Raw genomic sequence first — 24,808 nt, forward strand, 5'->3', positions numbered from 1 at the left:
TATGGTTGTTGTTACTTTACTTGGATACCATTAAATCTCCCCTACAGATCAAAAGATCTATGGTTGTTTTGAGTATGTGAAATAAGTAGGTATATGAGAAAAACTGTAACCCAGCAGGCAAATAATATTTATTTAAAATAGAAATACCTAGAAATATCTTTCTACTGGATTTGTAAAAAAACTTGTTCCTCCTTACTTTAGGCTGACAGTGTTAGATAAAAAAAATGAGTTCTCTCCCTAACTGTTAAGCCTACAATATTTTAGATTAGTACTTGAAAATGCATTTTTCTGTACTTTAACACCAATTGTAGTCCACAGACACAGTTTCAATAGACATTTACTCAAGGTAATATACATGCCTACGCCTAACCTTTCAAGTTGTAAGATATCCAGGACATGCCAATTTTTCAAATAGAAAAGCTTTTTTAATTTCTTTATTTTAACCCAATTACCGTCTTCACTAAAAATACTGTAAAATTAATTAAAGCTATGTTAAATTTTTATTTTTGTATTTTGTTATGAGTTATACAAGGATTGAGGTTTACCTCTCAACCATCCTTTGATGAACCTGTTCCTGGTTGATGTTCATTGTTTTCCGCGGCTACATGAGACATTAATGATTCCACCGTGAATAGAGGGAGACGAAGATGATGTTTCTAGGATTGGGCAAGATGTTCACTATTTTCTACAGGACATATTCATGATTTCGCCGTGATCACAGAAGACGAAGATGATGTCGATCGTGAATGATGTTCACCATTTTGCTGTGAGCGTAGAAGATGTTACGCTTTTACTGTGACCGCAGAAAACCTTTACAATTTGGCCGCAATTTCAGATATACTATAAACCAATCATAGTAGGGTATATCAATTAATAAATTTTTAACTAATTATTTCCAAAACTACCCAATTTTGATCCGATGCCCCAAGGTCAACATATTTCTGTAGCCCGAGAGAAATAAAAAATGTCTGCCCCAACCTAAGAACCGTCGGGGGCCTCATCGATTCTAAATACAGCCCTGGTTTGATTCTCAGCTTTTTTATACACTTTATAAGATATTTGATAATCTTAAATCAAATATCTCCTTTAACACTTGGTTTTATAAGCTGATTATATTATTAAGAACTGGAGTTATAACCAAGATAAATGAGATCAATATATTCACAGGTAATAAAAAGGCCCTCCTGTTATACAGGGTGTATATAAAGTCCCGCACGGGCTTAATATTTTCTAAACGACAACAGATAAATCAATAAGATTTGGTACATCAACACCACACCTATAAAAATCTACTTTTTTCAAGGAACTGAATTTTCTGTCATATAATGGGGACGTCCCGCAAGGAGTCAGAAAGAAATCTTAAATAGGAGCATAGGTCAATATGCACATCAAATGAAAGGTCTTTTTTAGTAGAATACAATGAGACTAGTTAGAGGGGTGTACGTCAGGATTGTTGTGCCGGTTGTTTGAGTTGAAAGGAGGAACTACAAGATAAATAAAGTTTTTGTTTTTTGCAATTTTGGTGTGTCCATGACCGTACGTAGTCATTTGATGAAGTAGACATGGTGTTAATTTTTGTTTATAAGATATTGCAATTGTTAGATTAACCTAGAAGTCTACTTTGTATCCTCGAACATGAGGTGCAGGGCTACCGCCAGAACAGAGCCAAATAACACGTAATGTCACGACCAAAGTTTCACGACCATCGCGGGTTTTTTTCACGACCAATCCAGCCTTATGGATTGTACTGTGTTTGGTAGTGACAATAACATAAATATCATTGTAAATTGAACAGTTTAGTTCAATTGAAACACATATTTTTATTATAACTAACAGTATATTTATTGAAGGATTGTTTGGAAAGATTTAGATTATTCCAGACAATTCACGACCGTACCGCTTGTACCTGACCATCACGTTTATGATTTTATGATGTTTTTTTATGACGTTTATGACATTAATGGTATGTTACTATGTTACAATCATATACACACAAATAAAACTTAATTAGATTAAATGGAGGCTTACAAAACCAACCACTTGTTTGACAATTTTTCTGTAATTTTACGAGCGCATTTTGACGTTGATTGTTTGCCTCCCTGCAGAGAGCGGAGTTAATCCGGTTGATATATATATTATATTCTAATATACGAGGATATAATAATTCATATCCTAAAAAACCTGGCCACCACCTCAAGTAGCCACCATTCATTATCCCTGGAAGAATGTCCTTTTGTAAGATCTGAATATACATGTACCTGTATGTTTATTTTTGTGCGCATTCTACAACAGTAGTACATTTTTTATTTTGTGTGTGTTTAGTTTGTGTCACCCTATGCATTTCACCAGCTTAATGTAGCCCATTCACTAATTGAGTGAAAATTTTGAAACGTACGTTTTCAGGAAACGCACTTAAAACATATTTTGTTCCGTTTTTTGAAACTTTTATTATTTTTTTTATTTTATTAACATTTGATGTTACATAAAATGTCCATGGTAACGTAATATCTTTGGTGATTTTTTATTAATAGAGCATCTTTGATGGCTATTGGCTAAACACAAACTTTTGTCACGACCATCACGGGCATAAAACTGAATATTAAAAATAGTTAATATTATTTTTATAACTATGTTTTGCTGTAAATTAATTTACTTTTAGCGTCATTATACAATAAACAGCTCACTAAACTTTTGGTATATTCGGTCTTTCTAGGAAAAAAATTGAAAAAAGCCAATAAAATATTTTAAAAGTTTGCATAACTCCGAAAAAAATTACCTAGGACCCAAAAAATCGTTATGTATTTATAGAGGTGTGCTTCTTTTGTGTATAGAACATTAAAATATGATGATATTTTAATTTTTGAAATTTATATACACAACCAAATCATTTTAAAATTTTAATATTATATGTTAACATTAAAAACATAAACATAACTGCAAACAATCCTACTTTGACATAGAACCAACTTTTTTAGTTGAAACAGCTGACTAAATTATTTAATTCCCTGAATATGAATACTCATAAGGTTGGGGAACTACAGAGCCACTGGGTCGGAGCCCGACTGGGTTTTTGAGATAAGAATATGCCTATATGTTATTCGGGAATGTGAGCTATCATCATGCCAAATTTCAGCCCAATCCGTCCAGTGGTTTATGCGTGATTGAACTTCAAACAAACAAACAAACACACACACTTTCACATTTATAATATTTATTAGTAAAGCCCCCCACACACTACCAGACCAGACCTCCAGACCAGACCGTCTGGCTAAGACCAGACCGTCTTGCCCGGCTCTACACATTCCCAGACCAGACATTCCAACATTCGAAAATTCGAACATTCGTAATCGTAAACAAACTAATATTATTAGTAAATCAGCTGATCGCCCAATGCAAATCTAATGGAAATTACAAGTTACAAGTTGTAACTAGTAACTTGTAGCTTATTATGAAATTGGCCCCAGTACGACATCCGTCATGGCACCAGTGTTGTCAAGGTATAAAAAAATTGGTTTAGCTATTTGTGTTTTGATCACTGTGGAAAAACGCCGAAGGAAGAAACGAAAAATATGGTCTAAGCAGTGGCTAAATAATCGAAAAAGGTTCACACACTTAAATCTGCCTCACTCACTCTCACTGCAACAGTGCAACAGGAAGACTGTCGCGACGGTCTGACGTCTGACAGACAGCGCTACACACTCAGTCACAGACCAGACAAAAATAGTGGTGGGGGAACCTCAGACCGTCTGTGGTCTGAGGGTTCAACCATCAGACACGCAGACCGTCTGGTCCGAGAAAATCGGTCTGCAGACAGCCCCACACACGATAAGACAAGTGCCAGACGCCAGACCAGACGGTCTGGTCTGTAGGTCTGGTCTGGTAGTGTGTGGGGGGCTTAAGATTAATTGTAAATGCTTTATGCTAAAAAAATCCACAGCTGATTTGCCTCAAAAGACCATTAAAGAGTTCTTCTTCTTCTTCAACTTCACCGCAGTCGGAATGGGCACACGGAAGGGACTAAGGCTAAAGGTGTAGTGACGTCATATCTCTAGTGGCTAATGTCTTCTCTTGAGGCGACACGATTACCGTAACGAAACGATGTGATTTCAGCGGCGTTCGTGGCATAGTTGGTAACGTTTCGGATTGGTGTTCAGGAGGTCCCGGGTTCGAATCCCGCTGGCAGCACTAACTTTTTGTCAACAAATTTTTCATATCAGCAAGTTTGGTTGGTTAGGTTAGGTTATGACAGTTTAATTTTAGCGAATTTCCCATATAGGGAATAAGCTATTACCGTAGTACTCATGGTAAGACCTGGACGCGGGACCGATTTTTTTTTTCGTTTTGAGGTCCCTAGAGGCCAAAAACACCATCCGTTCAAATTCATATATATATATATATATATATATATATTTATATATTTATATATATATATATATTTATATATATATATATATATATATATATGTGTCCGTCAGCACGATAACTCGAGCAAAAATGATCCGATTTTGATGAAATTTGGTACAAACGTGTAAACCTACGTCTATTCGAACGAGTTCGCGATCCAGCATGATCGGACCATGGGAACAAGTGTTTACGGGGGGTTTTATGGGGTAAAAATAGGTTTTTCCCAATTTTGACCCAAAAAACATAAAATTTAGCAATTAATTTCCAAACCATTTTGTAGAGCTTCAAAAAACAAATAATTTAGTATATTGAAGCGTTATTATGCGCCTAATGGTTACGGAGAAAATTCAAAAAAATTGTAAATTTAAAATTCCCATGTTATTCTTATGGAGAATGAGTAAACTGTTGTAGTTTGCTTGTTTATGAACATATTTTGATCAAATTTGGAAAATGTTTTTATTTCTTACTAACTATTAACATTTTACAAAAAAAAAACAGTTTTACCCTCCCTGATGCAGCAAACCTAAGTACTTGTTAAACTAATTCTATTTAAATCGGGAATAAATGTTATATTTTTAAGTAGACATTTCAGTGTAAATCCAATCAGTCAAATGGAAATTCGCTTAGTCTGCAGGTTTGCTGCGGCGGGGGTATTATAATACTACATTTTAAAATTAATTTTATTTAATTATTAATTAGATTTTTATCTTATATAGTTTTTATATTATCAGCAAGTCTGGTTGGTTAGGTTATGTTATGACAGTTTAATTTTAAAAAATAAAAATTTATTTTATAATTTGAAACAATATTTTATAATTAAAAAGTTAATTTTATAACTAAAAATTAAAAAAAAAAAAAATTATTTCAACTTATCAGTTCCAGCGGTGAACGCTGACACTACAAGATATGTTAGCCTTAGTCCCTCCCGTGTGTCTCACCGCACTTCAGTCAGTCTCCTGTCTCCTCCTCTGAGTCAGTCTCAGTCTCAGCCTCAGTTCAGAGTTCAGTCAGTCAGTGAGTCAGTCAGTCTCGTTTGTTTGTGCTAGCAAGTAGCAAATAAATGCCGATTTAGCCGAAAGTCATTCCAGCTAATTATTGTGCAATAGTGTAATTTATTTCTGGAAACTTGAAGTTGATACTTCTTTTTACTAAATACAAGTTTTAAAGGTAGGCTATGTAAATATAAGTCTTGTCAGGAGCTTTGTTTTTATAAAAAATTAAAAAGCAATGGGGCCTACCTCACTTAGGATTGAAGATTTTTTTACCTCTCATCCATTAAATTATTTTTATTCTTTTGAAAGAACAAAATACATATTAGTTTCCTCTAGACAGGCCATGGTTTTTACAGTTTAGTTTTTTTAGTTACCTTGAGGGTTAACTTATTGTTCAGTTTCCACAACACCTAAAGTTGGGTTTACACTAACTTATGTAACAAAACCTGCTATAGGCTATAACTTTTGCTATATAACATTGTTATATAACATTTGCTATACAAAAAAGTTACAGACAATATTAGTGATTCAGGTGCTCGTGCTATATGCTATGTAGGCTAGCACAACCTCATTCGCATTCCGTATAGAAAATGTCACGCTGAAAAGACCTATTGCTCGCAGCAGCTATAACGGTGATCTAGGAAGTCAGAGGCGGAAGCGAAGGTTTTAGGTTCGACTGCTTCTTGCTTAGAGAAATATGTAGCCTATAGTGTAGCTGGATTTATTACGGGACCTTAATGATGATGATCACGCTGACAATCCATAACTTAATTAAAACTGGAAATAAGGCGATGGTAGCTTCAAAAATGTTTTAGGCTACGTATGACCACAACACAACGCCGGTTGTCCACGGAACAGTTCAGTTAAGTTTATAATACTTAGTATCCCGATCCCACCCACTGTCACTTTCCGGTCCTTCCATTGTAAGCAAAGTTCGCTGAGCAAAAACGTCCGAACCCAGGAGGCTACAACTGTGAACTGATGACATTAAATGCTAAGTACATAGAAGATGCTAGATGAAAAATATTTGTACAGAACATTATGTATAGCAATGTTAAGTAGCACGTATTTCTCTTGATCTTTACCGACTCCCTGTGGATAGCACAATTTTTGCTATAGGCCTATATCTTAGCAGGATCTGCTACATATAACTTAGCAGTATTATTATAGCATTTTTGAAATGTTACTCTTCTTCTAGCAAATTTTATATAACATTGCTAGATGTTACACAAATCTGCTATATAGGCTATAGCAGGTTTTGCTACATAGTGTAAACCCGGCTTCAAACGCACTTAGAAACGTTCTTAAACTGTTCTTTGACATCAATACTAAACCTACTTAAATAACTTTTTTGTCGCCGAGGCTTCCTTTAATAACTACAATCTGTTTTATACCAGCAATAATTCCTACTCACTAGGGTATTTAGGTACTTATTTTTAAGTTATAGCCTATTAACGTCCGCACTAGTGAGTACTACAATATCCGCAGTACTATCCTGATAATTAGACCAATTCGTATATACTAAGGCAAAAATGTGGTTCGGATTCCACTATAAACTGTAGGTCCCTTAGTTGCCATTAGCTGTATGGGCTATTAATTAATAGCTGTGTCTAAGGAATGTCGGCCTTAGTCACTAACAAGACTACAAGATCGCGCCACTCATCCTACACTCATCTCCATTCATACTTGGCTTAAAATACCTACTTTGTATGGTCGCCATTTCATAAGAAAGTATTAAAGTTAAATAGCCTAGATTAATTTTTAAGGCTGTCAATTTTTGTTCATGTTACAAGGCCTAACTCTGGCCTAATATAAATTACACTGTTAACTTAACCCTTTCGCCGTCACAATTTTTAAGTGGTTGCATGCCAAAACCGCCAAGGCAATTTTATGGTCAAGCGCAATGTTTTGATTAACAAGCTCTAAGTAGGCCTATCTCTTGTTTTTTTAGGCATAGAACAAAATTATTTTTTTTGTTAGATTAGGCCTAGTTATAAATTTGTCTTTTAATTAGGGCCTACAATTTATGGGGTTAGATTTTTTTTATATTTCCGTTCATAAGTTATTAAAAACATGTTGTGCAATACCTACACCAGAAAAAAATATTACCTCACACAGAGTTAACTTCAAATTTTACCATTATTTCTCATAATGCTTGAGTATTCCACTCTAAACATCTCATCACAGCAGAATTGGCAAAGCAAAATTAATTTTTTTTAGGAATCGTCTCACCTCGATGAAATGAACACTTTGTCTGTTGGGATTGGAGGCATTTCGCTTGTTCTTGCTTTGATCTATTACCAATTTTTTTCTGTGAGTACATTTTATATCAGCTAGGTAAACCATTTGTAACTGTGCTGTAAACTATTGTGATGATATGTCGATATGTCCATCCTGTAATAAGTTAGTTAGCCCATTAACGACTCTACATTCTCTCAACTGTTTCTAGACCCTTGACCAATAAATGAAAAAAATGTTTGTTTATAACTTTATAGCATAAATTTGTAATTTCCTGCAAAATAACAATTATGTTGGTTACCTGCCACTTGATAAATTATTTTAACAAGGAATATTTTCTGGCAGGTTCAGTTGGTGAATGATGGTTTCTCTCGTATGTAGTTGGCGGTTTCAAAAAGTTGCGGTTCCATTGTGTAGTTTAGGTTTGGCAACTGTAAAAGCAGTAAGTTTAGTTCCATTTAGAGTTTATTTTTTTATTTTTATTAGCCTTATGATTTTCTTAAGAGGCTATAGACATGTTTGTTTTTGTTGCATGAATAAAGTAGTAGTGTCAAAGCTTAGATCGAAAACCTCTTAAATAGGCCTACGAATTCTAAATATTAATGTAGGAAGAAATCTAGGACTATAATATTGTGAGCTTTTGTTTTAAGCCTGGTTTACACGGATCGAGTACGGCAGGCGAGTCAGTGTGCGAGTTGCCAATCGCTTTCTAATTCACTTGGTGTACCTACACATGCAGTTGAACAGTTGGCCCTGTGTTGCATTGTCTTGCTGTTCGTAAATCTACTCTTTATAAGATCCAGTTTTTAAAATTGGTCTATTTCCTCACCATTTAAAAGTTATTTGCCAAAAAAGCTTTTAAGCAACCTCTGAATTTAAGTGGTGATTAAGTTTTAATTCTAATAATCTAATTAAGTGATTTAATCAAATTACTGTATAAATTCAGCATTAAACTCTTGAAGTGGTATTTTAAACTCAAACAACATTTAACACAAAAGTTATGGTACCTATACGGAATACCCTACACCACAGAGAAATAATAAAAATTACTTCTCTGTGCCTACACTGTCTCTGTTTGAAATAGAGATGCGTGTGGACAGTCTAGTCAAGTACCGGGCGAGTTGAACAAACCAATAACTGGGCCTAGTAACTAGGCCGAATAACTCGTCTGACATACTCGACCCGTGTAAACCAGGCTTCAGTCATCTTTCGGGTATAGGACTAGTTAAATAGTCGCTGGCAGGTGCATTGGGTCATTTAACTTGGTTTTGGGTAGGCCTTCTTGATTAAATATGTAGCTAACAATAATGACTGTAAAATGCATAATTTACAAACTAATCATTTAGGCCTACTACTATTGACTCTAAAATTTCTCTCTTGTCGTGGTTCTAAAGGAGCTATAACCTATTAAAATGTGTAAGAGGCATGTAATTTTGATCATTGAGTACACACGTAGTTGACATTTTCTTATGATATAACTGTACAACAAAGCTTCACAAAACTTACAAACAAAGCTAAGGGGTCCTTAAATTGGCATTGGATATAGGTATATATATTTGGCCTAGGTATTCCAGGGAATAATGTTTACCAGAATTCCTTTTGCAAATTAATAATAAACACCCAGGTAGCGTGTCTTGAATTTTTTGTCAGTGTGGTAGCTATTAACCACCTTTTATACATTATGTTTACTGTCCTGTGAGTTAACAAATGTAAAATATATATTTCAAGTGTTGTTAGATATCATTTTGTATTTTTATTTACTTTCTGTAATTTTTACTATGCATTGCAACCATCCAAATTAAAACTGTAATCTTATCTGTGGTATTAGATTAGATTGAGTTTGTAAGTGAAATATTCCTTTTCATTTGAACCTAAAATTAGGTATGTTAATGGATTTTATAATTTGTTGCTTAAAAAAAAATAATAGGGTTGAATAACTAGATGTTAAATATGAAGTTCAATCCATAGATGATATTGTAGTGTAGTTTCAAAAGATCAATAAACCTGAAAGTTTTATTAAGCTGTTTCATGAATAAGCCAAAAGTCCTAGCTTACTCGTACTGGAGTGAAAATTTAAAAACGTACGTTTTCAGGAAAAGCACTTTGCAAATTTTTTCTCCCTTTTTTCAAAACTTTTATTATTTTTGTTATTTCATTAACATTTTAAGTTTCATAAAATGTCCATGGTAACGCAATATCTTTGGTAGTTTTTTTTTAAAAGAGCATCTTTAGTGGAAAAACACAAAATCCTGTCACGACCATAACAGACGTTTAAATGAATATTAAAAATAGTTAATATTAGCCTATTTTTATAACTATGTTTTGCTATAAACTAATTTACTTTTATGACCATTATACAATAAAAAGGTCACTGAGCTTTTGGTATATTTGGTCTTTCTAGAAAAAAATTAAAAAACTCAAAAAATTGAAATAAAGACAATAAAATCTTTTTAAGTTTGTATAACTCCGAAAAAACTTACCTGAGACCCGAAAAATCGTTATGTTTGTATAGAGGTGTGCTTCTTTTGTGTATAAAACATTGAAATATGACGATATTTTAATTTTTGAAATTTTTATGATAGAAATCGTTAACGTGATGGTCAGGGACAAGCGGGACGGTCGTGAATTTTCTGAAATAATCTCAATCTTTCTAAACAGTCCTTCAATTATACTGTTAGTTATAATAAAAATATGTGTTTCAATTGAACTAAACTGTTCAATTTACAAAGTTATTGTCACGACCAAACACACTATAATCCATAAGGCTGGATTGGTCGTGAAAAAACCAGCGATGGTCGTGAAACTTTGGTCGTGAAATTACGTGTTATTAGGCTCTGTTCTGGCGGTAGCCCTGCACCTCATGTTCGAGGATACAAAGTGGACTTCTAGGTTAATCTAGCAATTGAAATATCTTATAAACAAAAATTAACACCATGTCTACTTCATCAAATGACTACGTACGGTCATGGACACACCAAAATTACAAAAAACACAATCTTTCCTTTATTAATCTTGTAATTCCTCCTTTCAACTCGAAACGACCGGCACTACAATCCTGACGTACACCCCGAACTAGTCTCTAAAACCAACTGACTCCATCGACGCCAGGCTTGCCACTGTCGTGCTCCAAAGTTGAAAATTTTTCCCAAATGGTCGTGACGCCAAATCGAGGGACAGACTTATTTTGTCATGGTAGTCAGTTTGCAATGACAATAAAATTATAATATGCTAATTTTTTGTAAGTTTAATAACCATTGATGACATAAAAATATGGCTTTATATATTTCGGCATGAATAATTAGTCTAAAAACAGCGTGAAAGTTGGAAAATGTACCCTAGGGACACGTCATTGTCGTGAATTTCGAGACTTTAAAAATACGAAAAAAATACCTAGAACCTATTTAAAACCAAATAAATGTGTGTAACATGTTGCCCCCGTCCCAAAAAATATTAAAACACATAATAATAAACTACAAATCCAGTATCTACGAAGTAAAAGGCCAGGGACATGAAAACGTACGTTTTTAAATTTTCACTCACTGATGTCCACAGCCATAGAAAAGAATGCAAGACATTGCAAGGAAATTTTAAACCACCAAAAATAGGTTATTGCTGATGCGTAAAAAAATATGAGTAAGTTTCTTTATAGGCTAACTATTAAAATTGCATCAAAACTAGAGCCTAGGACATCTCACTCAAAACAAGAGTTAAGACAGATCCCACTGCTGTTTTACGTGGTGTATAATTTATCAGGATTTGAGCGAGGTCTTTTCCCATAAATAAACCCCTAAACAGAAAATGTTGAATACTCAAAGAAATCCACGAGGGATGGGTGATGGGTGTAAATTGAAACCAACAGGTAGGTAAGTTTGTGTAAAATGCAGAAGTAGACTGCTATACGTCCCTGAATTCCACTACTTTACCCGGTTCTGTTTATAATGTACCAGTGTCCCGAAATTGCTCCTGAGATAATAAAATGACCTGTAACATGAAAAATTACAAACAAAATGTTTAAAATTCTTTCAAACATGGTGTTAAGTTTTAAATATGAATAAATAAATACAATATATTGCTTCGGTGATAAAAAACTTCAACGTGGGTATATATAAATTTGAATTTTAGCCTAATAAATTTTGTGACAAAATAACTCAATACTTTATGTAATAGGCTATATTTTGGTAATTATTTTCCTGTAGAACCCGATTCTTCTCCCTCCTCCTTTAGCCAAGACAAGTGTGTGTGTGTCTGTTGTTTTTGCTTGCCCAAATTTTAGAGCCTCGCTTTTGGAGTCTATAATCTATTTCTCTTGCAATAAATTAACACATCTGTATTCTAGCTAGATAGTAACGTATATTAATTCGTAATTATTTTAACTGTATTATTTTGTAATGTAAAAGAGAAAAAAAAACATGTTTTAAGTTGAAACATATTGTTGAAGATTTTAATTTACAGATATACATATTAAGATTTTGTCTTGTGTTACAAATGAACTACCTACCTACCTAACATCAAAATTTGAATATTCAAAGAAATCCCACCAGGGATGGGTAATGGATATATAATTGTTTACTTGACTGGGTGTGTAGTTTACTTGACATAATCATGCACTTGTAAAATGGAGATTTGATAACACAACTATTATGTTGGCAACTACATTATAATTTTTATGTACTCTAAGATGAGGTAGGCCTATTGATGATAGACTATAAGAAAAAAGAAGTTAAAATGTATCAGTTTGAAAATAAATTACATAAATCAAAACTTATTTTTCCACTGTGACTTGCTATTTGTGAATGTTTACAGTGACTAGTTTAAATGTAACAGCTGATTGTAAGCATGAGTAATCAGTCCAAATACTAACCCTTGAGCTGTTTAGTGTAAAGTGTGGTGTAAATATCCCCCCCCCCCCCCACCACTCTTATCTAACCTATTGCTTTGTCACTCAACTCAGCTTGTAATTTCTTGTCCAGTATTGACTTGTGCTTCAGTCTGTCTGCATGTTTTCTACCTTCAAGGACATTGTTAAGGAAGCTTTGCCATCTGTAAGTTTTATTTTCTGTGTTTTTTTTTAGTTTTTGTAGGTAATTTTATGATTTTTTGCTTTTAAGTTTGTGTGAATTTGTTTTGCTGTTAAAATGAACATTTTAGTTTGGTTAATGATTTGTTTTAGTTAAAATACACAAATAGTCCTAAACTAAGTTTTGATTTTTGTAAAAAAAACTTAATATGAAAGTGGTTAGATTCCTTTTTTAGAAAATACATACCAGTACCTTACTTAAAGGAAAGTTTGTATTACACATTTTACATTAAGAATCAAACCTTAAACTTTTTGAATGACTTTTTTTGTATTTAGTTGTGCTACTGTACAAAGTTTGGCCGTCGCATCCAGTAGTTGCACAAATTTAATATAACAGTTAATTAACAGTTACAAATTGTTTTTCCTTTTACTTATCAGTTTATCACATTCTAAAGATACTACTGGTAATCAGAGAGAAAATTATGGTTGATTTAAATTAAGTTCATTTTTTAAAGTAAGGTTATGATTTATTAGTCATATGCAACTTTTTAAATTAGGGATTACAGTACGGTCCACGAGAGTCTTTAGTTGAGGGAGGAGCCTATTTACTCGACTTCGAAGTAGCCAATGAGGACTGCGCGTTGTTTCCAAATCTAATATTACCAGCTGATTTGAAAATACTTTTTTTTGTATATTTAAATTAGTGTTAAATTAGTGAACGGGTAATGTTGCAATGTCGCCCCAGTCCAGTCTTGCTATTGGCTGTCGCTAATTGCAGACTCTCGGGGTCCCTGGTGTAGATTATTTTGTGCTGCCTACTTATAAAATATAACTAGTGTACCGTCATTGTAAATTTTAATTATAAAAATGGTTTATTTTACCTCTTTGCGTCGAACGATCCGTGTGTAGTTAGTACAACTAAAGCTGTTTCATACCACCAGGGTACATTTTCAGGTTGTTGGTAGAACGTTAGATAAAACAGCATTCATTCATGGATGAACTTGTCGAAATAAATATGTCTGCTGTATGAATGCTGTTTTATCTAACGTTCTACCAACAACCTGAAGATGTACCCTGCTGGTATGAAACAGCTGTAGTTTTACTAACTACACTTGGATCGTTCGACGCAAAGAGGTAAAATAAACCATTTTTATATTACAATTTACGATCCAGAGGCTAAGCCATCATGAAATTTTAATTCAATTGAATTGTAACTTTTTAACAATGTTTATTGGGGTCTGAAATTAATATAAGAATCAGACACCTAGTAGGTAGAGTCATTAGCTCACAATTATTATAAACTATGATGAGTAACCTATCAAAACTTTTCGGAAAATAAACTCTTAGACTACATTTACAAAACTATTGGACCTACATACTTTTCTCTTTGTTCGGGTTTGAAGTTTTTCTAAACTAGGTCTAGAATTATTAATATTTTATTAAATGTTGTTCTAGGAAGGATCCCTATTTCATTTTTCAATCTTGAAATGAATGTAATTGTAGGCCTAGTGATTAACTTAATCAAATGATTTCTCTAAGCACTCAATTTTCTTAAATATCTAAATTTTTACACATGTTAAACAAATTAATAATGTTGCAGTTTTCATCAAACATGGGTAACGAAGATTGGAAAAACGCCAAGACTGTTTATGACTTTACAGTGAAGGACAATGAAGGGAAAGAAGTTTCTCTGGAAAAATACAAGTAAGAACACTTGTAGATGATTATTGTTAATTATTTAAACTACATGTAGGATATGCCTGTAAATATCATGTCGACACATGTTGTAACACTACAGGTACATGTTGGCTAGGTTTTCGAACAAAAATTAAAGGTAGCGGCCATATTGGATAGCGGTAGCCATTAAAAAAGTGGAATTCATATGTTTTAATGTCATAAGATAATAGTCAAAGTTCTCCTTTTACTGATTTTTGTAAATCTGATAGTTTTTGAGTTACCTATGGTTGCACAGTGAATTTGTTTGCCCTGTAATACATATACAGTATAGGTAGTAAAAAAATCATTGCCATACCCAGTCTACCATTATGTATAATATCTATGACCAAGTAGTCTGTGTCAATTCTGTATAATCTTGTAAAACAAAAAAAAAATGTTTTGTGTACTATAGAAACATTAGTCTTTTGGATATAAAGTCAAATCAATCCCTCTAATTCCAAGTTAGTGTTGCCTCAACTGAGTCCGGCTGTATGTGGCAATGCTCGTAAAAGACAATATTGTTTACCATATATGACTCATTGTCTGGTTGCCGACTTACAGTATCATCCTCGCCTTTCCCACTTAAATTTCAACTTTTTGCACCTTTCCACATCAGTTTAACAAAGCCTTTTCCTTGCGGGATAGATACCACTTATACAGTAGACTCCCTTTTATCCGGACACCTTTTAACCGGACATCGGTTTAACCGGACTACACTCGGCAGAAATGACATCTCTTTAACCGGACAATTTTTATCAGCACAATCCGGTTTTACCAGACTAGGTTGGCAGGAAGTGGGGGGGTACTGAAATGACTGTTCTCGTGGGAAAGATTCGAGACCAGTGATCAGTGTCTAAGTACAATGCTCTCCTAAATTTAAGACATTCCGTTTTAACAAGTTTTTGGGGACGTCGGTTTAACCGGAAAACCAGTTATCTGGACTGGCCTTGGTCCCGAAGAGTCCGGATAAGAGGGAGTCTACTGTAGTTGTTATTGGCTTAAATATTGAGGTTGATGATCTTGTTCGAATTGATTATTATCAGTAAAAGGAAAAAATGTGGTTCGGATTCCACTATAAACTGTAGGTCCCTTAGTTGCCATTAGCTGTTTGGGCTATTAATTAACAGCTGTGTCTAAGGAATGTCGGCCTTAGTCACTAACAAGACTACAAGATCGCGCCACTCATCCTACACTCATCTCCATTCATACTTGGCTTAAAATACCTACATTGTATGGTCGCCATTTCATAAGAAAGTATAAAGTATAAACAGTTTGTAATGATGTATGCCGGTAAATAAACATTTTACACTATTCGGTGATTCATCGGTAACTCTGTTTTTCAGAGGACACGTGTTGCTGATTGTCAACGTTGCCTCTCAATGCGGCCTCACCAAGGATAACTACAAGGAGCTCGTAGAACTGGACGAGAAGTACAAGGAGTCTAAGGGACTGAGGATCTTGGCTTTCCCTTGCAACCAGTTTGGAGGACAGGTGATTTATCTTGGCTACCTTTATTTGGAAAAGCTGTTGTATTTTGTTCCAGGGTTTGCAAAAATGTAAAATTAACCCTCCATTGGTGACACCACAGAGTTTTTCTCGGGGCACATTTGTTTTGATAGAAAAATGTGTGACATGGCCAGCCGGCATCTTACAGGTACAGAGTAACAGTACCTCCCGTGCATCTTTCTAGGAATTGATTGAACATTATTTTGATCTCACACCTTCCTCGCAAAACCCCTATTAATCAGTTAAAGCACATAGACTCACATAGCACGGAGTTCGTCTACGTGAGTCACCCATGGTGTTGTTGTTTTTGTTTGCTATGTATTTTTATAAATTGTAGAGTCAGAGTGTTTGTTGATTCCATGTACAATTTTATTGTCTATACATGGCTTTTTTACGTTTTTGTAATAGACCTATTTGTATTAAAAAAATTGTTCCTCTAATGTTTCAACACCTGTAAAAATAATCTATGTGTCACCGTTTGTGAAACACGTGTTACGGCACGGGCCAAGGTTATTGGACAGTTAAAAGTTAATTCAGTCGTGAATTACCCTCAGCCAGTGCTGTACCACATGTTTCGTTACCGCGTGGTCGACCAGTGTTAAATGTTTTGTTTCGTGTTTTTGTGGTATGTGTCGTATTATTTATATTAAATAATACGCCACCTGGCTGTATAAATGAGAATAAATTAAATAATGCCCCTAAAAATTTTCACAAAAAAGAAAAAACCGCTGGTTTGAGATTCAACTCTAATAGACCAAACAAGAATGTTCTTTCAGACTTAAAGGTTACATTCTGCTCAGACAGTCAAGGAGCAAACTTACCAATCAAGCTAGAAACTTTACGTAATCAGAAAGTTCAGGTTTTTGGATATATCAGAGCGAACACCACTCTGACTCAGGTTGTTGATTCAGCATCAATAACACATGATTCTAGTCCCGTTATAATCCTCGGAGGCAGCAACGATAGTCTAAATCGTAACTTCAAGGACATCTATCAGAACTTAGAAAAGAAACTTACCATTTTAAGTGCTACAAGACCCACATTTATGACCACTATACCTATCAGATATGACATAGCACTAAAAGATACAGTTAATCAAGAATTAAAACTTGCAAACAGTTATATAATCGAAACCGTACAAAGAATGAGTAATGTCTATTTGATTGAGTTAAACACATTGAGGAGAAAGCATTTTACATCACATGGCCTGCACTTAAATAACGAGGGAAAAAATGTTGTGGCTCATAAAATTTTAAATGCTTTATCTCGGTGGTTGATTACTAACAGAAAGGCTAATATTCTCTTAAAAAATCAAGACAGAATAGAAGTAATGGAATCCAATATGAGTGACATTGTGGATGGTCTTAGGAGCAACGGTGATGTAGCATTCTCTCATTGTATTTCTGGTGATCTAAGCAGTCCTAGAAATATGACAGCTGGTGTTGCTGTTTCTTTCCGAAAAGCGTTTGGTAGACCAAGGACCGCCAATCTACTTAATAAGTACTTAACACTACAAGAACATGAAAACGGAGCAGCAGTGTATGGTGTTGTAACCAAGGCAACATACAATGGTAAACCAAAGACAACTGATTACAACACAGCCTTCAGTAAATTAATAGATGATTTCAAGCTAAGGAAATACAAGAGACTTGTGTGTTCACCCATGGGGTGTGTCAGGGATAATATTAGTGTTCAAAATTTTGTGAAAAACTTAGTAAAATTGCATCGTATCACTGGGAAGCCAGTTACAGTAATAATACAGGATGAAGAATCAAGTAGAACTTTGCAAAATGGATTGAGCTACCAGGAATTTAAAAATAGTATACGAGAAGAGCTTTATAAATGGATAAATATAAACACTCAATCTGTTTCTTTCCCTGGTCCTTGTATAATGGCAACAACCTCTACTCTATCACATTCCCCGAACACTATTCACACCCATCATACAACTTCAACCTGCAATCTGGGCTCAATAGAGCCAACTCCAGTGGATGATAGGATGGAGCAGCCAGCGACAATGTCCAAGAATCCTACAACTCTGCAATCTCAAGAGACTGCTAATTGCCAATCACCCCTTGCTGCTGTTGGTTCTGGTCATGATGTCACAATTGGCTCAATGGTGGACTTCCCCCCTCTACAAGCACCCCCTGTTACACCAGATCCAGATCAGCTGCAGCGGCCTGCGCCTGTGTCAAGTGATGGGGGGCAGATTCTCTCTGGGGTTGTGAGTGATAGTGGCTCTGGTTTTTTATTGGAAACTCCAATACAAGTGATAGCAACATGATTTGTAATGGCGACTCCCGCTCCCACTTTAAACCCATCAGTAATAATAATCTCAACAAAAACGTACAAACAGAAAAAAATGTAATAAAAATATTCCATCAAAATATTCAGCACTTACCATCAAGGATCGAACCTTTATTAGTGACTATAAATGAATTAACTCCTCATATTGTAATCTTAACAGAACACGATATGAAGGAAAATGAAATTAACAGACTCAATATACAAGATTATGATGTAAACAATTTTTATTGTAGAAAAACATGTTTCAAGGGTGGCGTCGTTATGCTTTCCCTGAAGGGTTTAAAGTGGAAGCGGGTGGATGTTCCAAATTGGTTGTCTGGTAGTTTACTTCAAGATAAGCAATTCGAATTTCGTGCCTGTAGCTATATAATTGACGGATTTAAAATTTTGGCAATTGGAGTGTATAGGTCACCTAGCTCGGATTGTGAAATATTTTTAGATAGATTGAGCATGTTAATTTCCCACTTTTCCAAAAAGTTTGTTAATATAATTTTGGGAGGGGATATAAACATTGATGTTTTAAAAAATAACCCTAATCATAAATTACTAAAAAGAACACTAAAAGTTCATAAAATGAGGTATCTGGTCAATTTCCCAACCAGAGTTACTGAGGAATCTGAATCAGCAATTGATAACTTTATAATTAAAAATTGTCATGATTGCAAGGTGACTGTTGAGGGAATTGTAACTTGTCTATCAGATCATGATGGGCAATTGCTCCTTATAAAAAATAAAAACCTAAATAATACAAAAGAGGTTCAATCAACTATAAAACGTACAACTCGTAACTTCAATATTCAAAATTTGAATTTATTTAAAAACCTCTTGGAAACTGAGATTTGGGAGAGTGTTTACATGGCTCCTGTTGAAAGAAAATATGATGAATTTTATAGTACATTTAAGCACTTTTTTGACATTTCGTTTCCCAAAATTACTGTAACTGAAAAGAAAGGCAAAAAAATTGGATCTCAGAAGACCTGAAAAATGAAAAAAAAGAACTACTACAATTGGCCTTAAAACTTCGTAGGAACAAAAATCCTGCCTTGAAATACGAGTTAAAACAAAACAAACTGAAATATAGGGCAAAATTAGTCAGAGCTAAAACAAATTATTTTGAAAATAAAATAAAAAAATCAGCCAATATACAAAAAACAGTATGGCAGATTATAAATTCTGAAGTTGGGAAAGGAAATGGAACAAAAAATAAAAATATTACTTTGAAAGAGGGAAATTGTAGCTTAAGTGATCCTAGAACTATTGCCAACATGTTCAACAATTATTTTACTAATGTTGATCAGGATGTCAGTGGCAACCAATGTGAGAGCAAGATTGAAAATCAAAGTCTTATTGAAAATGAGCAATGTATTAAAAGAGGTTTTGATTTTAAATTTATTGATGCGGGGGAGGTGGAAAAAGTAATTAACTCTTTAAAAATCAAACATTCTGTTGGACACGATGATGTCCCTATTAAAGTTATAAAGCATGCCAAAAAATGCCTGAGCCATATTTTAAGTCATTTAATAAATTCATCTTTTGTATCAGGAATTTTTCCAAATCAATTAAAAAAATCTAAAATAATACCAATTTATAAGAAAGACGACCTAGATACTGTGTCAAATTACCGTCCTATTTCTCTCCTACCAGTAATATCAAAGATTTATGAAAAAATTGTTAACTGTCAGTTATTAAATTATTTAGAAGAATTTAAACTATTAAACAATACTCAGCATGGATTTAGGCCTGGAAAATCTGTAATTACAGCAGCAGTGTCATTCATAGAATCTATAATTGAATCGGTTGATAAAGGGGAGTTCACAATTGGAATTTTCATGGACCTAACTAAGGCATTTGATAGTGTCAACCACACCCAACTGATAGATAAATTACTCATTTTAGGGGTTACAAAAAAATCAATAAAATGGTTTCAGTCATACCTAAATAATCGTTGTCAGTTTGTAGAAATCACACATAATCATGATAACAGAATTACAGCATTTTCTTCTGAAACTGAAAGGGTTAAATGTGGTGTACCCCAGGGGTCAATCCTTGGCCCCCTGTTGTTTTTATGTTATATAAATGATGCTGGTGGTGCACTCTCATGTTTACCTCAGAACAATCTTTGTTTTTATGCAGACGATACAAATCTCAAAGTATCGGCTGAGTCAGTGCAACAAGTTGAAATTTTAAGTTTTGTTGAATTGGCAAACATTGGAAACTTTCTAGAGCAAAATAAATTGAAGCTTAATCCTAAAAAAACTAATTTTTTAACTTTTAAAACAAATCAAAATAAAAAGTTAATTAAACCAAATATCATGTATAATGCAGAAGAAATTGAACATAAACACAGTACACAGTTTCTAGGTCTAACTGTGGACCAAAATTTAAACTGGGATGAACATGTTGATAAACTCCTTTCAAAATTATGTTCAGGACTATATTCACTCTCTAGAATGTCTTATTTTTGTAACCATAAAACATTAAAAAACATATATTATGCTAATGTCCATTCGCATTTATCCTATGGTTTGTGCCTTTATGGTTCAACTACAATAGCAAATTTGGATAGGATACTTAAACTTCAAAAAATAGAAATAAGAATAATTTTGAAATTAGAACACAATGAAACAACCAAAAACAAATTCAAAGAACTGAAAATTTTAACGGTATATGGCCAATATATTTACGACACAATTATTCTAGTAAAAAACTGCTTGAGCACCTCTGAGACAAATTATCACCCATACAACACTCGGCATAAAAAATTCCTTATTTCAAGTAAACATAAATTAAAATTCTATGAAAAAAAACCATCCTATATAGGATTAAAATTTTTTAAGCATCTTCCTAATGAAATCAGAAATGAACAAAGCAGGAAGAATTTCATGAGAAAGCTAAAACTATATTTTGTAGAGAAAGCATTCTATTCCCTGGAAGAGTATTTTTCCACCTCCCCTCTTAGCGTTAGTACATAATTGATTCAGTTTTGATTATTTCCATTTCCTGATTCTTGGTTTTTTATTTAGATAATGATCCAAGATATGCAAATCTGTAAATTATTAATTTAAGATAGATTTAGTTGACACCATTCAATGTACAACACTGTACTTTATGAATAAAGCATATTTGATTTGATTTGATTTGATTTGATATACTATTTAACTTTTGATGAACTCCGCCAAGAGAAATATTTAATCACCACTTGACATTCTTCAGACCTGATGATGTGCTCCATCCGAAGCAATAAACAGCTAGTCATAAAAAACTACAAAGGATTGTTTTGGACAGTAACAAGGTAATATAAACCACTATACGTTAATTCAGACGATCCAGAGGCCTTTCAATCATGAAATCACATTTGTAATCTGTAGTTATCACATCTATGTCATGTGGGTTATCTTAGGTTTTAGTTTTAACCTGTGTTTACTCACTGTTTGCAGGAACCCGGCACCAACGCAGACATTTGTACGTTTGTCTCCAAGTACAGCGCCAAGTTTGACTTTTTCGACAAGATAGACGTCAATGGAGACAACGCTCACCCTCTCTGGAAATACCTGAAGCACAAGCAAGGTGGAACTCTGGGAGAGTAAGTAGTCGTCAGTTACACCGTTATTGTAATCTTTAAAAATGTAGTTTTAACAGGCATAGGCGCTTTGTACAATAGTGTTTCTTCCTCCAGTTAAACCAAAGGGTACAGCTACAATCCACACTTGGTGGGAAATTCTATTTTTGTTGTAAAAAGTTACAAATCAATCTCAAAAATGTTACTTAAGGTACAATATTTGTTGAACATGTTAGATGTTGTTACATAATTCCAATTTGAATTTATTATTTTAGAAGAAATCAAACTAAATTATTAATAATTCATTGTGTTGTTTTCAGCTCAATCAAATGGAACTTTACAAAATTCATCGTTGACAAAAATGGAATCCCAGTTGAACGCTTTGCACCTACCACACCACCCTCTGTAAGTTTCAATTGAATTTGTCATTAAACCTGGATTTTTATACTCCTAGACTATCTATCTATGTATATATAAACAGGCAAGCATGTTTCTTTAAAACCTTTTTTCTCAGCTTATGTGCTTCGTAAGGATAAACTACGCATACTGTTAGAAAGATATTTTTCTGTAGGTGTGCAGAATCCCTTTATAAATTAAAATAGGCTCACAAATAAGCACAAAAATTGAATTCAAAATTTAAAAAAAATTACATGGGTCTTATAGGTTACTATGCTGGTGATAAAATAACAACGAAATACAAAACATAAAATAAAAAAAAAAAATGGAAGAAATTCCAATCACATGTTTTATTGACAGCTTGGGGTGAAAATAGAGAAGCCTGTACCTTTGACTTACAACTAAATATCGATCCTATGTTAAAGTTGTCGCCAGTTTTAATTAAATTTGTCGTAGTTGATGTGGGCCACCTACAGATTACGCTGATCAAATGACTAATTTCTCTCGAATACACGACGATGACTTTTACCAAGTCAAACTTATGGAGTGACTTATTAAGAGCTATAGCAACTAACTGTTATGACCCATCAACTTTGTCAGCAACAAAAGATAAGATGTAAAATATAATTCCAAACACGCATAGGCTACTGTGACTGGTTCACTCAACTACATGTTTTTAATTTTAAAAATTGCGACAACTGGTCCATATAGATGGAATGTCTACTTCAGTATCCAATATTCAATGCGGGTACATTACATATTTTTGGTCGAGTATTCGACCACTGGATAACCACTAGTTCTAAATTAATATATGTGGATAAAGTAGGTAGTAGTTTATAAGGTTTTAAACAATTTAAAAACATATAGTTACATTGAAATATTTGATGTCTATATAGTTTGTCAAATTTAAAAATATAAAACTGGTGTTATTGTCAACGCATGTAATATATTGTCAGAAAGGTATATTTATAATATAAACCTCATACAGTAATTATTCTTCTAAATGAACTGCTGGTAGCATATGGCGAAGAGCCGACGCCAGCCGCGAATCTAACACCCAGCACGCTCTAGCGGCAAATCGCAAAACCTTCCTTTGACAGTCTATATTTATTGAATTTGTCTATGGCGCGACGGACTATTGGGTTTTTATTCTGTTGCCCGCCATTACATTATATCAGTACAGTTCTTGTACTGTATTGGCTCATCCCTAGCTTAGCTCGATACGTTCCACCATTCACTATTGGATACTGAAGTAGACATCCCATCTATATGGACCAGCTGTCACCAGATTCTATTATAAAAAAAGAACATAGTTGAGTGAGCCAGTCACAGAATGCGCTAGTGTCTAAAATCCAATTATTTTTTCTTATTTTTAGTCGATGACAGTTGAACAGTTGCTATAGCTCATTATAAGTCGTTCCATCAGTTTGATATGGTAAAAAGTTGCGTATTTGATATATATCAGTAATTTGCATTAGTAAAATCTGTTGATCTAGGTGGCTCACATCAACTAAAGTCGGGACCACGTAATTTTGCAGTTGGTGGCAGCCAATCACAAGACAAGGCTAGTGCGACGTTGCCACATTGCGCATTGACAACACTAATTAAAATATACAAAGCAAATAAATATTTTCAAATCAGCTGGTATTATTAGATTTGGCAACACCGCACCGTTCTCATTGGTTTATTGAAAACCATATGGTATATAGGCTTCTCCCTCAACTGCAAACTTATGTGGTCCCGACTGTAGGAAATTTTTTATAAAAAAACTGGCAACAATTTTAACATGGAGATGTAATGTCTAGTTGTATCAATTGTCGAAAGTTCCACACACCGTCCAGCGTCCTATGCAAGTCTCAAAGAGCAACCTCTTTAAAAAAAAAAACAAAATGTTATTTTTTTACTCAAGTCTTATAATTAATATAAAAACATACCTGTAAGTCTTACATTATGTTTCAGAAACTAGTTGGCTCTCTAGAGAAGTACTGGTAAGACCGGACTCTGCTGATGTTCTGGTTCCTCGGACCAAGCCTTGCATCACACTCACAAGACTGCAGCTTTTAATGTTTATATGTCTAGTTGCCATGCATTAGTGTGTATTGGTTGAAACCAAATATTGATGGTTTTAGTTTAGTTTGGTTTCTGGGGTGTTGATAGATTCTAAATGAGTATTAATGAACAAAATAACTTATTTATTGTTCCTGAGGAGAAATACTCCAGAGCAAGTATTGAAAAACTGAACTGCTCATGGATTAATTGTACTGTACATTAATAAATAACCTTACTTATGCACGCACAATACAATATTTAATTACCTTTACCAAAGATACCAGAGCAATTATTTGTTATGTAGTAACTTTTATCAATAGCTTGAATATTTTGAATTCACTAGTATTTTATGTCTAAATACTAGTAAATAGTGTAGTTGTCAAATGCGGTTAACGTTTTTGATTTTTTTTAAATCATATTTTATGTTCCAAGGAATAACTTTGCCGTGATTAGATAAGAAAATATCTTAAAAACATTAGGCCTAATTGTTAAATTTGTATGTTTTATTTTTATTTTAACTTTCTTTCTACAGTAATATTTTTTAATTACATTTACAATAAAATGTTATGTCTTACAAGAAAACTAATAAATACTGTTAACATTTTTTAGCTAAGAAATATGAAC

The 24,808-nt window shown here is 33.8% G+C and overlaps 1 protein-coding gene across 6 annotated transcripts; it reads left to right on the forward strand.

Annotated features, from left to right (window-relative positions):
- Positions 1–5,441: 5,441 nt before the first annotated feature.
- On the forward strand, positions 5,442–24,638 carry LOC128996335 (uncharacterized). 6 transcript variants are annotated; one of them, XM_054421595.1, is made up of 7 exons: positions 5,443–5,571; positions 7,980–8,076; positions 14,252–14,355; positions 15,711–15,858; positions 21,618–21,763; positions 22,060–22,144; positions 24,095–24,632. In XM_054421595.1, exons 2-7 carry the CDS (start codon positions 7,993–7,995, stop codon positions 24,125–24,127), a joined length of 600 nt encoding a protein of 199 aa, XP_054277570.1. In that variant the 5' UTR covers positions 5,443–5,571; positions 7,980–7,992; the 3' UTR covers positions 24,128–24,632. The 6 variants fall into 6 exon arrangements, with proteins under 6 accessions (XP_054277576.1, XP_054277570.1, XP_054277572.1 ...); XM_054421597.1 differs by lacking the exon at positions 7,980–8,076 and adding an exon at positions 7,617–7,709 and having other exon boundaries at positions 5,449–5,571; positions 24,095–24,638; XM_054421598.1 differs by lacking the exon at positions 7,980–8,076 and adding an exon at positions 12,605–12,676 and having other exon boundaries at positions 5,452–5,571.
- The last annotated feature ends 170 nt before the right edge of the window (positions 24,639–24,808 follow it).

This window comes from Macrosteles quadrilineatus, unplaced genomic scaffold, assembly GCF_028750875.1.
Source record: "Macrosteles quadrilineatus isolate MER2022 unplaced genomic scaffold, UCM_ALF_1.0 Scaffold_6__1_contigs__length_79288215, whole genome shotgun sequence".
Classification (NCBI taxonomy): Eukaryota; Metazoa; Arthropoda; class Insecta; order Hemiptera; family Cicadellidae; genus Macrosteles; species Macrosteles quadrilineatus.

Coding starts and splice junctions, on each gene's coding strand:
- LOC128996335 (XM_054421595.1), top strand. CDS start 7,993: ATGATGGTTTCTCTCGTATGTAGTTGGCGGTTTCAAAAAGTTGCGGTT. Junction 14,356..15,710: donor GTTTCTCTGGAAAAATACAA/GTAAGAACACTT, acceptor TCTGTTTTTCAG/AGGACACGTGTTGCTGATTG. Junction 15,859..21,617: donor GCAACCAGTTTGGAGGACAG/GTGATTTATCTT, acceptor CACTGTTTGCAG/GAACCCGGCACCAACGCAGA.